At 36.7% G+C, this 14599-nt stretch overlaps 1 protein-coding gene across 5 annotated transcripts in view; it reads right to left on the bottom strand.

The window, feature by feature from the left end:
• The window catches only part of LOC126470603 (protein PRRC2C-like), a 299950-nt gene that overhangs the window by 220541 nt on the left and 64810 nt on the right, over positions 1 to 14599 (bottom strand). For all 5 annotated transcript variants that reach the window (XM_050098556.1, XM_050098559.1, XM_050098557.1 and 2 more), the window contains exons 2-4: positions 9543 to 9680; positions 6952 to 7182; positions 6139 to 6270 (exon numbers count right to left, since the gene is read on the bottom strand). In XM_050098556.1, the coding sequence (XP_049954513.1) occupies positions 6139 to 6270; positions 6952 to 7182; positions 9543 to 9626 (447 nt within the window). In that variant the 5' untranslated portion in view covers positions 9627 to 9680. The remainder of the gene's footprint in view (positions 1 to 6138; positions 6271 to 6951; positions 7183 to 9542; positions 9681 to 14599) is intronic.

A 14599-nucleotide genomic window follows, 5' to 3' on the forward strand; every position in this document is an offset into this window, starting at 1 on the left:
ATAACTGCCATCTGGTTTCTGTACAAATTGTAAATAGCTTTTCGCTCCCTGTATTTTACCCCTGCCACCCTCAAACGTTGAAAGAGAATATTCCAGTCAACACTGTCAAAAGCTTTCTCTAAGTCTACAAATGCTAGGAACGTAGGTTTGTCTTTCCTTAATCTAGCTTCTAAGATAAGTCGTAGGGTCAGTATTGCCTCACGTGTTCCAATATTTCTACGGAATCCAAACTGATCTTCCCCAAAGTCGGCTTCTACTAGTTTTTCCATTCATCTGTAAAGAATTCGTGTTAGTATTTTGCAGCTGTGACTTATTAAACTGATAGTTCGGTAATTTTTCACATCTGTCAACACCTGCTTTCTTTGGGATTGGAATTATTATATTCTTCTTGAAGTCTGAGGGTATTTCGCCTGTCTCATACATCTTGCTCACCAGATGGTAGAGTTTTGTCAGGACTGTCTCTCCCAAGGCTGTCAGTAGTTCTAATGGAATGTTGTCTACTCCCGGAGTTTTTTTGCGACTCAGGTCTTTCAGTGCTCTGTCAAACTCTTCACGCACTACCATATCTCCCATTTCATCTTCATCTACATCCTCTTCCCTTTCCATAATACTGCCTCTATATACTCCTTCCACCTTACTGCTTTCCCTTCTTTGCTTAGAACTGGGTTTCCATCTGAGCTCTTGATATTCATACAAGTGGCTCTCTTTTCTGCAAAGGTCTCTTTAATTTTCCTGTAGGCAGTATCTATCTTACCCCTAGTGAGATAAGCCTCTACATCCTTACATTTGTCCTCTAGCCATCCCTGCTTAGCCATTCTGCACTTCCTGTCGATCTCATTTTTGAGACGTTTGTATTCCTTTTTGCCTGCTTCATTTACTGCATTTTTATATTTTCTCTTTTCATCAATTAAATTCAATATTTCTTCTGTTACCCAAGGATTTCTACTAGACCTCGTCTTTTTACCTACTTGCTCCTCTGCTGCCTTCACCACTTCATCCCTCAAAGCTACCCCTTCTTCTTTTACTGTATTTCTTTCCCCCATTCCTGTCAATTGTTCCCTTATGCTCTCCCTGAAACTCTGTACAACCTCTGGTTCTTTCAGTTTATCCAGGTTCCATCTCCTTAAATTCCCACCTTTTTGCAGCTTCTTCAGTTTTAATCTACAGTTCATAACCAATAGATTGTGGTCAGAGTCCACATCTGCCCCTGGAAATGTCTTACAATTTAAAACCTGGTTCCTAAATCTCTGTCTTACCATTATATAATCTATCTGAAACCTGTCAGTATCTCCAGGATTCTTCCATGTATACAACCTTCTTTTATGATTCTTGAACCAAGTGTTAGTTATGATTAAGTTGTGCTCTGCGCAAAATTCTACCAGGCGGCTTCCTCTTTCGTTTCTCACCCCCAATCCACATTCACCTACTACGTTTTCTTCTCTCCCTTTTCCTACTGATGAATTCCAGTCACCCGTAACTATTAAATTTTCATCTCCCTTCGCTATCTGAATAATTTCTTTTATTTCATCATACATTTCTTCAATTTCTTCATCATCTGCAGAGCTAGTTGGCATATAAACTTGTACTACTGTGGTAGGCATGGGCTTCGTGTCTATCTTGGTCACAATAATGCGTTCACTATGCTGTTTGTAGTAGCTTAGCCGCAGTCCTATTTTCCTATTCATTATTAAACCTACTCCTGCATTACCCTTATTTGATTTTGTGTTTATAACCCTGTAGTCACCTGACCAGAAGTCTTGTTCCTCCTGCCACCGAACTTCACTAATTCCCACTATATCTAACTTTAACTTATCCATTTCCCTTTTTAAATTTTCTAACCTACCTGCCCGATTAAGGGATCTGACATTCCACGCTCTGATCCGTAGAACGCCAGTTTTCTTTCTCCTGGTAAAGACTTCCTCTCGGGTAGTCCCCGCCCGGAGATCTGAACGGGGGACTATTTTACCTCCAGAATGTTTTACCCAAAAGGACGCCATCATCATTTAACCATACAGTAAAGCTGCATGCCATCGGGTAAAATTATGGCTGTAGTTTCCCCTTGCTTTCAGCCATTCGCAGTGCCAGCACAGCAAGGCCGTATTGGTTAGTGTTACAAGGCCAGATCAGTCAATCATCCAGACTGTTGCCCCTGCAACTACTGAAAAGGCTGCTGCCCCTCTTCAGGAACCACACGTTTGTCTGGCCTCCCAACAGATACCTCTCCGTTGTGGTTGCACCTACGGTAAAGCTATCTGTATCGCTGAGGCACGCAAGCCTCCCCACCAACGGCAAGGTCCATGGTTCATGGTACCTAATGCAGTTTATCATTAAAATGTGCACTTACATGAGAATGTTCTATGCTGTTCCTTACTTGATTTGATATTTACCACCAATCTGCTGCATTAAAGATATTTCTCTACATCTAACACCTATGTCTGTAGTGCTCCATCAATAAATAAATGTAAGGTATATTTCTAAATAACGATGTGCATAAAAAAACTCTTAGTATTCTAAACTGATTAGAATATTGAGAACATTTATTACTGGGACTTCATCATGAATGACTGTGACTGATGAATCGTGATTGAAATGAACTCCAAGGCGATATTTTAACCTAAAGCCATGTTTACACCTAGTTTTAAAACATGTTTCTGTTTGCAACTTTTTCCACAACACATTAGCAACAATGTTCACTGTCCGCGTACTCATCTACACTAGCAAAAAACAATTTCTACATATGTATCCCCACTGTATGCTGCAAACATTTCACATTGTGTATTCACATCTAAAGCTATGCTATGACAAGCGAAGAGGAGGAATTAATGATGAGTGATCTTGCACTAATAATACTCGACAAACTAATCAGATGAATAAATTAACATTGTAGACAAAAACATACTAAAGAAGATGTGGCGAGAATGACAATCTATGAGAGATGACTTTCAAAGATGGTTCTGGTTTTCGCAACTTCACTACGCTGTTGCCAACCAATTTTGAAATTCTAATGAATATTACAGAGCCAGTCCTTTCAAATAAGATATAAATTTCAGAAAAGCAATTCCTGTGACGCAAAGACTTGCTGTTACTCTTCATTTTTCTTTCGGCAACGGTGCGTTCTCATTATCCCTAGCACGTGTATTCCACATATTCAAAGCCAGCCATGTCTAATACTTCCTGCAGCTTGTGAAGATTTGGTTGAAGGATTGAATATGGAAATGTAATTCGGGTATGTTAATAGCACTGAAACATACATGTAATTTATTATAATTTATTTTTATTTTCATATCGAAATTAACCCAAATTATCATTTTCAATAAAGTCACTCACAGTTCCAGTGAATATGATAGGAGACTTTGCATTTGATGATACCCCTGCCACAGCCATGTTTACTATCGACTGCTACCTCCTACTGTTTGCCACAATAACTTTATTTCACTAGTGCTGCCGGAAGTGAAGAAAATTGGCACTACTTGAAAGATATTCATTTGTCTCCGAGTGCTGCCAACATCAAGCTACTCCTAGATGCAAAGCATTACAAAAGGCTTGCATTCACTCACAAATAACTTCTGCAAGCACTTGCTGAATTGTTATTTTACAATAAAAACTTACTCAAGTTTACTTCAAGTCACTGGGCAAGGTTTTTTTTTTTTTTTTTTTTTTTTTTTTTTTTCCAGGAATCTGCCCCAAGTACTTGTTAATTATTCTTAAAAACCAGAGCAGTTGCCACTGCTGTTACATTATTAATAATGGCTAAAAATTGCAACGAAACAAACATATAAAAAAAACAGAAAAAATATTAGAGCAACACATATTGATGTTACCAATAGACGCTACTCAATTAACTGAATTCAGAGGACTTAATTAGATTAAAAAATTTGATGATGATGATAGCAAATTTCGAACATCTCTTGTCTATTGTACAATCAAGTGTTCAATACAAATTGATTGGTTAACTCATTTCACAGTTCCTTGACTGACGGTGCCAATTGTGTGTGTTTAGGGGTCCCAACAGTAGATTTGTTTTGGCCCATCTGTCCATGCCATTCTCCTTTTCGACAATGATACTTAAGCACAAGTACTGAACACACACAACTTCTGTAAGTTTGAGAACTACCGCGAAAAGACAAATTCAGCAAGTACTTGCAGCATGAGAAAAGAAACTCTAACAAATTTTCACCCGGCAGTGGATTGTGCACTGCTTTCAAACTTCCTTACAAATTACAACTGTGTGCCGGGTCAAGACTCGAATCTGGGAACCCGATCTGGCACACAGTTTTAATTTGTCAGGAAGTTTTATGTCAGAAACTATTTCTACTACCTTGTGAACTTCTTGAAATTAACGGAACTAGTGGATTTAGATTTGGGGGGGGGGGGGGGGGGGGAGAGGTTGCAGATATGGTCATTTGTAATATTCCACCCAATTCTGTAATTGTGTGGATATGTGCCAAACCACGGGAAGAAGTTCGAAAGAATGCCTAATAAGTATGATTTCAGGATTACGATGTTGGAGAGCGATTGCAAAATGGGCAAATAAACTTAACAACTTAGTGAGGAAAGCTGAACTGTTATCTACAATTAAAGAACACAAACCAGCCATGAGAGGTATGCCGTGGATAAATTTGCTGACAGCAGAGGCCACAAAGTATTGAGTTTACTGCTGTACAACTGTGATCTAACTCCGATACAAGTGGCAAAGGCCAACATAAAACACAATTTCAAGAAGAACAATGTCGCTGGTGACATGTCAAAGGAAAGATTGCAGAATCTTGTTAATGCTGCATTCTTTTCAGTTACTGTACAGGACTGGCAAGATCACTGCACACATGTGCAGCAGCTGGAGCAAGAGTACTGGACACAAGGTGGGATAATGGACATGGTCATTGATGAAGTTATCAATACTGTGCCCTCAGGTGGTGGTGGTGGTGGTGGTGGTGGTGGTGGTGAAACAAACACAAATGACAGTGATCTTTAGTGAACATCATTTTGGCAGTTCTTCCAGACAAAATTAATTACACTTTGTAAACATTACTGCTGTCTCGGTTTCATAAATGGCAAAGTGCAACCATAGCTCAAAAATCAGTTTTTTTTACTTTCGCTTCATAGTGACTTAAGTCGTACATTCATCTACATTCTTTTTCATTATTTTCGGTACATAAATAATAAATAAGTTACTGGTAACTCTCTAGCATGAATGTCAACAAATTAGGTGATTTACGAACCAACAGAAGCGACACTTAGGCAGGCAATACTTGTGCGAATGTTGCCTGATATTTCACGTTAAGCGCTAACGATGAGTACTGGTGCCAGCACTGCTGCAAGTAGCCACTGCTCCTCTCCCATCGTCAGCCGTAATGTGGTGGCACAGCCATTTCCGAGAGCCACAGTGCCTAACATCAACTTATTGTTTACAAACAGTTCATACATCCAATTTATGCGCCTCACAGAAATTGCCATACCTTTTTTTTTCTTTTTTTTTCTGTCACCACCCTTTCATACTGCACCAGCTCAGATAACTTGCAGATGACAAATTTTTCCGAACTCTGATAACAAATCCACCCATTGTTGTGATATAAAGAAATGAGAGGCTACACACACACACACACACACACACACACACACATCTACGTCACTACAGCTGGTGCCATGCAACACAGCAGTTTTTTGTAGTGAGTTATGCCTCTGTTTAATATTTTCATAATGATGACATTCCAGAGGCACTCCTCTGCCTCTGAGTGTGATCAGTTAGGAAATTTTGCTTGATGTTTACTCCATTTCGTAAGGGATCACATGGAAAGACAACATGAAACACTACACACGGAGCTAAAACAAACAGTAGCACTGGGTAGTGGTATTTAGTGGTAGCAGGACAGGTACAATGTTCCTCTGATCTGCACCGACTGAGCTGTGGAACACCATTTTGTTTTGATAACATGTTGCAAACATTGGTAGTTGAGTATCAGTCAGTGTAAACGCGCCTTAAATATCACACCACCTGTTTCCCATAGAGGCTTTATAACACACATCAACTCAAGCACAGTGTAAACACACTTTAAATATCACACCACCTGTTTTCCATAGAGGTTTTATAACACACACTGACTCAAGCACAAAAAAGATAAAACATGTTGGGCCACCCACCTGTGAAGGTACTGCTGGCCTTGGTGCTGGAGATGTCGTCACATTTGGTGGTGTTGCACTCGTGACACTTGTTACAGTTGTTATTGATGTTGATGCAGCACATGTCTGAGGTGACGTAGATGTGACTGGAACCTGAATCATTCAAACACTTTTTCATATCCAGTTATTCTCTGTGTGCTAAATAAGAATAATGAAACTTTGCCATATAGATTTGACAATCAAATAATTATCAACTGAATTTTGTTAAAGATTCCTGGGGCAGCTCCAGTTTTGCAGTCCACTTTAATATATCTGCAATCACTGGCATACTCCAGAAATAAATTCCAGACTCACAGCCAAATGCATTTTTTGAGTCTTCATACAAGAGTATTTTATACTTAAAATACAGCTGTATAAACCTAACAGTGACAGGTAGTACACATACATTTTTATACATCATCTCTCTCTTTGAAACATATCTCAGTACTTTAAGCCCTAGACTATAAAAACCACAACTTTGTTATGTATTTTGCACTATTGTTAGCATAAACAACTACAAGAAGATACCCTCAAGATTAAATAATGTTAAGAAAAGAATTTATAATTTTGAAAGTGCACATCTAAACCAGTGATACTGCCTACAGCAAACTATTGATTCCTCAAATAACAGTAGGAAGTATACCTCCTTCCCCCAAATCAAATAAATATCACACACACACACACACACACACACACACACACACACACACAACTGTTCAACAGCTGTAACTAATGTGGTTGTTCAACATTCAGCCAATACTTAGTTTACTGTACAATTATTATAAGTGTACTTACTGCATTTGATTGTGGAGCAGTCGGTGCTTGGCCAGTTTCTCCTGGTTTGCTGCCCCATCCTGTGCCACCACTAGGAACTAGGCTTATTGCAGGGTCGTTGCCACTATGTTCAGATTTCAAGCTCGGTAAATTAGCTGGAGGACGTCGTGCAGAGGGGACTTTTCCCAAACTTTGCATGCCATGTTTGCGGGGTAATGTGCTTTTCTGCTGATGTGGTTCCAATGATTCTCCCTAACAAAATAACAAAGAAAATTAAAACACACACACACACACACACACACACACACACACACACACACACACACACACAGGGATGGGGAGGGGGAGAGGGTTGATGCGGTCTCCATGGGCCAATGGTGAAGTGGTTATTCCTTATACTTTCATGTATCCTGGAGGTGAGGCTTGCAGCTGGAAGCATTATAGAAGCAGTAGGTAAGTTGGCTGAATGCAGCTTTAAGAAGTTCTACGAAAGTTGATACAGGAATTTTGTGGTCTTGTTGAGCATGCACTCAAGACATCAGATCTTAATGAACCTCTTAGAAGAGCTTGAAACACACAAACATATCTGCCTAAATTCTAGAGATTTGCTGAATGATCAGCTTGCATTGCAAAATAAAAATAATTTTGGTTGTATAGCACCTCTTGTAGAATGATGAAAATTAGTCCATTTTATGAAGATACAAATGTTAGCAATACATTATACGGCACAATGTACGTGTTTCCCATACTACATTGAAAATGACATGTTAGATTTTAATTAACATTCATATGAACCAATGGCACACTTTCTGCACCCTCTCTCAAACTTGCACACTGGTCCTCTCCACTCCCCAAGGATTGAAACCCACTCGTGTTCCTGCAGACACACTTTCAGCTGCTGGCCTCATCTCCAGAAAAAAAAAAAAGTTCAATGAATAGTCACTTCGCCATCAGCCCATGGTGACACCACTAACTTTACTAAATAAAATTGATTATCAGCCTTGAAGACCTCAAACTAAAATTTATGTTTAGACATAATTGGCATTTGAGTCTGTACAACTCCCTTCTTATATACCTTAGTTATTTTTTTATCTGAATTTTTGTGTTACTTTCTGCTAGTACAAGAACTTTACTGCACAGACGTGTGATTTATTCACTCTTAGTTATCACTCTATGGTAACAAATATCACATATACCATGTACATTCTGTGATACGTCATGGCATTATGCTTCGTTGATAAAGGTATTGACGTTTGCTTATCTATGTTATAAGCTAATACCGAGTTGGTTTTTGTAACAGGCTTCACGTACTCCACATCTATGACCATGTACTAACTATTTGTGATTTCCAATATTTTGTAGACTTCCAAAGATGACTGATTAATCAGATGTGACCATTTAAGTGCAATAAAATATTTGAACTAAGCAGCTGACACATTTTATTTTGAAAAGCCATAGTAGCAAACAACAGCTATGAATAAACTCATGAAGATGAGTTCAATGGATTTTCAGCACTGAAATCATTAAGCGACAAAACAAGAACTCAGAAGGAACATGGTAGAAGGTAATCTTCACCTTTGTAGGGAGCCCGATTGTAGAATGTCACTTACGTAACACAAAATACTATTACATCTCAAATTATATGAACTAATTAAAATTCTGTTTACATATTCCTCATTCAAAATCATTTTGGACAGTAGTTTACCAGTGTAGTATGTCAACTTGATGAACATAAATTCCAAATTTCTTTCACCACTGTCTTCAGATTACCTACTTTTACATTCAAATATTAAACAATGAGGCTGACTGTAATACATTAGACATATATATGCTGCACAGTTGAGACTGCCTCTGATGTAGACACTGGCCATTATAGAAACCTGGCAAACTGCAACTTTCTTTCACTATACCGCATTATTTCACACGCGGATTCATTGACTCACAGAGCATTGTAAGAATAACTTATTTGCAATGAGTCATAAAATCCAAACTCAACTCCTCTGAAACAAGTTTACAGCAGCTAACAGGGTAGCATACACTTCATAAATTTCACTTTTTCAATCTGAGATAAGCAGTTGTCCCCAAAACCTATTTCATTTTCATCAAACTATGACATAATGAATTGCCACATCTAACACTCTTCCTGTCATTAACATGAAATTTTTCATCACACACAATCATTGACCTTAGTAATTGAGGAACTGAGAATGAGAGGAGTAAAGTTAGAAAACTGCTTCTGATATTAGATAAAAGCATTTGCATAGGAACAGAAAATAATATAACTTTTACACAATGTGACTACTTCACACCACTATGAAGTGAAAGTAACTGACTGCTTGCCCAGAGTGTCTCCTACACCAAAGTACTTCGTCACATGCTGAACAATGACATGAATTAAAAATAATGATCCAGGCTAAGTAAATGAGTCCACAGAATAATTCCACATTCCAAAGGAATGCACACATTTCATGAAAATTAATCACAGTGTTTTAATATATTATCCATAGCCGTCCATAAATTTCAAAAGCGAAATTACTCCTTATTCCATATTTTATTAGTGGCACCGAGAGACACGTAGCTTCACATCCATAAAAACTAAGTTGCATACTTACCCTGTACAAACTATTTATGTCTCGTAACTGGTACTTTGTCTTTCCTCTCTCCCCCTTCAACGGAATCCCAGGCAAAGTAGACATTCTGTCTCCAGGCAACCATTTAGATAAAACAGACCCGTGGAACGAACCTTATTTCTGAAAATTAAGGAGAACAATAACAACTTCCCTGCAAATCGCCTTTACATCTATTCTCACTCACAACACTTATCAATGATGATTACAATGTCTTTGGGAAAATTGTTAAAACTGTTCTTGCACTTATGGTACTTCCAACAAGAAGAAACACACAAAAAAGTAAATAACTAAATCAAAGAACACTGAACTTTTAACATAAATCTAACATTCAACTGTGTACCACACTTCAAAAATAAATTAATTATGCACAGACTACTCTTTATATTTCAACATAATCAAAATTTGGTGGTGGTAACAATTTGCTATGGTGTCCAAGTCTTCTGGTAGCCACCCCCCCCCCCCCCCCAACAACACATCCCATATTCACTGAAAATGTAGCAATTAACTGAAATACTTATTTTTCTGCTATATGAAACTACTGTTCATAAACTGTGTAAGATCATAATAATTAAGTGATGGGACCAAAACAGTAATAAAAACCTTGTTTATGAAGTTACAGTGAATTCTTATTTCAGGGGTATCAACTATTTCTGTTTTGACACCAATGAAATGTGATTGCACTATAATGTAATTCTTAGCATTGTAGTTATGTACATACAGATATATTACTGCATACCAAATACAAGTGACACTAAGCAGCAGCCAATAGTAAACGTTTACATAATGAACTGTGTGCTTCATATGTGCACGCAAGGCAAACTACAAAATATAGATGACTGAGTGATATGAAATGCAGGAGAGAGCTTTGGGAAAATGAAACTGAGTTAGTGCACTGGTAACAAATTGTGTACATAGAAACAGTTTAAGTTCAGAATTGCAACATCAATTGGATTTTTTCTTTCAGTCTAATTACCAAAGCAGTTTTCATGTGACAAAAGTGCAATGACAAAGTACAGGCTTCAATTGTTTTTTAAAAAAAAGTGAGAGAATATCTGTACAGATAACTACCTTATTCTGACAAGATTAAAAAATAATCATCTAAAGGAGCTTAACAGTCCTAAACAGATTATCCTGTCTCAGGCCCATCCAGATTACCTTTTTATGCAATTGGATTGGCTTCACACAGCAGCAACATTTCCACTGGTGCTAAAAACAAATTACTGCACAATACTGTACGTTATCAACAGGCTATGTCATTTTGTTTTGACCCCTCAAGCAATATACTATAGTGTGTGGCACGGAGATTTCAATGTGTTCCAGGAGTGACAAAGCAATTATTTATTTTATCTGCATATTTATCAGGTTATGTGGGTCCAAATGAGCCAAAGATACTTGTTCACAGAATGAGTCAATACATAGTTTGCAGAACTCTGATTAGAAAATTTGTAAATAAGAAAATTAAAAAATTTGTCAAATATGTAAGGAATTTGTCAGAGTGTACACAAACAACACACCTCAGACAAAAATTCAAACTACTATGAGGAACTCCTGTACAGAATTAATGAAGTGTGCCATAAGGAAGTCTTCCTAGTTAATTCTTAATATTTGGGAATGACCCAGAAAACAAACCCAGATTTAATTATATATCTTCATTTTTATGAGATGGTAAGGATGTTCACAGGCACATCAGGTCACTACACACCATCTAAAGACAAAGTGGTGCAATGATTAGCATTTCTAGTTAAAAATAATGAGATCCCAATTATTTCTTCAGTAAAAGGATATGTAATGGGAGTTAACTCAATCTTATGATACCAAAGGAGAAACTCTTCCAAAAAATAAGCAGTAACACTGGGACACAAGCAATGAAAGAAGTGTCCAGTAGGAAGGCTTACACCAGAATTCCAGCCATACAATGTTTTATCTGTCCTGACACTTCATTCTTTTCAGTGAAATAAAACATTACATCCTTGCCTAATTTCCTGCCATTCTTACAATATCGTAGCATTATAAAATGCTTTATACTTTGGTTCTATACGACGTATCATCATATGCAAGTGACTACTCTTTCCAGTGGTTAAAAAACTTTCCCATAAGTGAAATTATTCTGATTTTTGATGGTGTGTCACAGTAAAGATAGTTCTCAGCAAGAAATACTTATCTCTCTGCTTACGAGCTAACAAAAAATATACTTCACATATCAAATATTCAGACCAGATGCAAATCACATTTTCCTTAACCGTGTTTGAGGAAATTTAAGATTTATCATTCCGTGATTTAGCATAATAACTATTCCTGCATTTACAGGTTCTGAAGTAAGTCATTTCAGTAAAGTTAGGTTTTTTTTTATGCACAGATAGAATCACAATATAGGTGAATTACAGTCAACACTGTACTGTGGCCTATAATGGGTTGGGCAATTTGAAATATGTGGCAAATAACACTTTTCCAGATTTTGATACATAAGCTTTCTATTAAGTACTGGGGCAATATCATTCTTTAATATAACTGCATAAACACATTTTCTTGTCCAGTGGTACTGAAGACTTTCTCCATCCTAACAATAACCAACAAAAATATCAATATCACAATGGAATGTAATTTAAAAAGTAAAGGTAGTTTGTGTGTCTTTCAATGATTCAGTGCCTCTGCTATTTGGTAGGATGTTACAGTACCTGCACACCTTAAATTACATAGAGAAAAATATCAACTGTCTGTGGCACCTTTAATCTGTGTTCGCAGTTTCTTTGAATTGCTGGTCTTCATTTCTATTACAATCATTATTTCACTACAACACACAAAGATATTGGCAGGATTGAATGATATAATTAATATGTTGATTACAGCTTGTCGTGTGATACAGAGCTGTTAGATTTTTAAGTGAAGAAAATAGAATATTAATAATTTAAAAATGTTAATGAACAGCAAACTCATTAACCTTACATAAGACTACAGGCAATCCACAATTTGTGAACATTCTCAACAAATAAGTGTGCTTTAACAATATTATATGAACATAAAGTTCCTTAACTATGTGATAATTGGATTATAATCAATAAACTTAATCTACATATCAAAGTTAACAACTTCCTACTATTTGATTGGTGCCAATGCAGATAACTACAGCCCAAATTTATTCTTTAAGTGGATCTGAAATCAAAATAATTTAAATATGCATTTAAATTACAATCTTCAAACATCACGACTAATCAAAAACACATGGAAAACATTAGAAATATTCAGAACCAAACAGCATTACATTACACCTGATATTAATTCTCCTAGTGCCTTTAACATTGCAACTTTGCACATACATACAGTACATTCTTTTGAAATCTACGTTCACTATCGCCGAACTACCAAGTTTGCACTTTATCCGAGTGATATTTTTCTGAGACCTGATCGTGTATAAAAACTTAAATGTAAAGCTGCTGGTTGATTTCTGAAGGAAAAGAAAAAGGTAACATGAAATATACTTTATGTTTTATGTACAATTTTCTTTAGTAATTTTGTGCCTGCAAATTTCTATATATTCTTTGATGTCCAGTTTTCGGCTTTGGTCTTATATATATAGAATCTCCATGTCATATTCATTATTCCCCACAGTGTGTCTAGTTTCAAGCAAATGGGCAGCTACTACAGATTCGTTCGGTACTTGTAGGCAAAAGGCTGCAAGAAGTTTATTAAACCACATTCTAAAATTCCTGTCCTCTTGGCTCAGGTAGAAATGATCAGTTTTGGCAGTTGATCATAACATACTCCAGAACGACCCCCCCCCCCCTTTCCCACCAAAGTGATAAGTGATAATTTACTCACAGCAGAAGAACTGATATTTATATTGAACTATTTGAAAATATTTGCTTTGTTATATGACAGATTGTCAACAACTTAGAACAATGGTATTTCATCTTGTTGCAGTCTGTGATTCATCACGTTACAGCTGTTGTGCTCTTACTTACAATATTTTGATAAAGAGAATCTACTGTGTGTGGGATGTATCCTACTTCAAGCAATTTATTTGCTAGTGTTTATGTCTGTACACTAATAATAATAATAATAAAATCTGCCGGAGTTCACTGTTATCTGACCACTCTGTGTATCACAAATCTGAAAGCTGCAAGCCTGAATGAATGATGGTGGTGTTATGTATTATGTGTCAAGTTTAACTGTGTGTTGTGGTGGAGGTAGTTGCTCTCCTATTGTATCTAATGCTAAATTTGATAGCAAGGAAGTCTATAGTCTTGTTTTGTTCATGTTATGCTGTAAGTTTAACATTCCAAGCATCGCAAACTGAACAACTTGCATATATTAGTGTGTTCTTATGTTCACTGTACAACCATCACTGTATGATCTACATATCTGTAGTAATACAGTATATAATCTTTATAATTGGATGCTAGTCAGTTAAAACAATTACATTTTTTTGGGTTATTTGAAAAACATTTGCTAACAAGCTTGATAACCTGCCACCTGTGGATACATCATTAGACTGTATACATGTTGGTTGCTCTGTTAAATTTAAAATGTCCACACCAGAAATTCTTATATTTGTAGAGGTTATACTTTATATCTACGATAGCATTGATGGGTGCATTATACATGTCTGTAAGATGTACTGTTGTTGGTACCTGTACAAGTGTCACAGTTCTGGCACACTCAATACTAATGTTAAGAGACCTGTTTTTCTCAAATACAAACATTCTCTAGTGTTTCTTGCAACTGTTTTATTTGCTCTGCATGTTGGACAGTTTCTAAAACTTACAGTTGGCTTGATTATATAAACTATATGGTCTTTAGGCTGGAAATGGAACAGAGGTGCTTGCATCATTGTTAGGGATCCTGTTTCTTGTACAGTCCAAAGAAATCACAGTTTATTAAGCATCTGTTTGTGGTTAGTCAGCAAACCACACGTTTTGAAAACTAGGAATTTAAATTATGTTCCTTCAAAAGTCAAGTTGATAATTTCCATAATTTCTTATAGTATTAAAAAAATTATAGTCTTCAACATTGATTTAGTATCTCCAATGTCTCGGATCTAT

The sequence above is a fragment of the Schistocerca serialis genome, chromosome 3 (assembly GCF_023864345.2).
Source record: "Schistocerca serialis cubense isolate TAMUIC-IGC-003099 chromosome 3, iqSchSeri2.2, whole genome shotgun sequence".
Lineage (NCBI taxonomy): Eukaryota > Metazoa > Arthropoda > Insecta > Orthoptera > Acrididae > Schistocerca > Schistocerca serialis.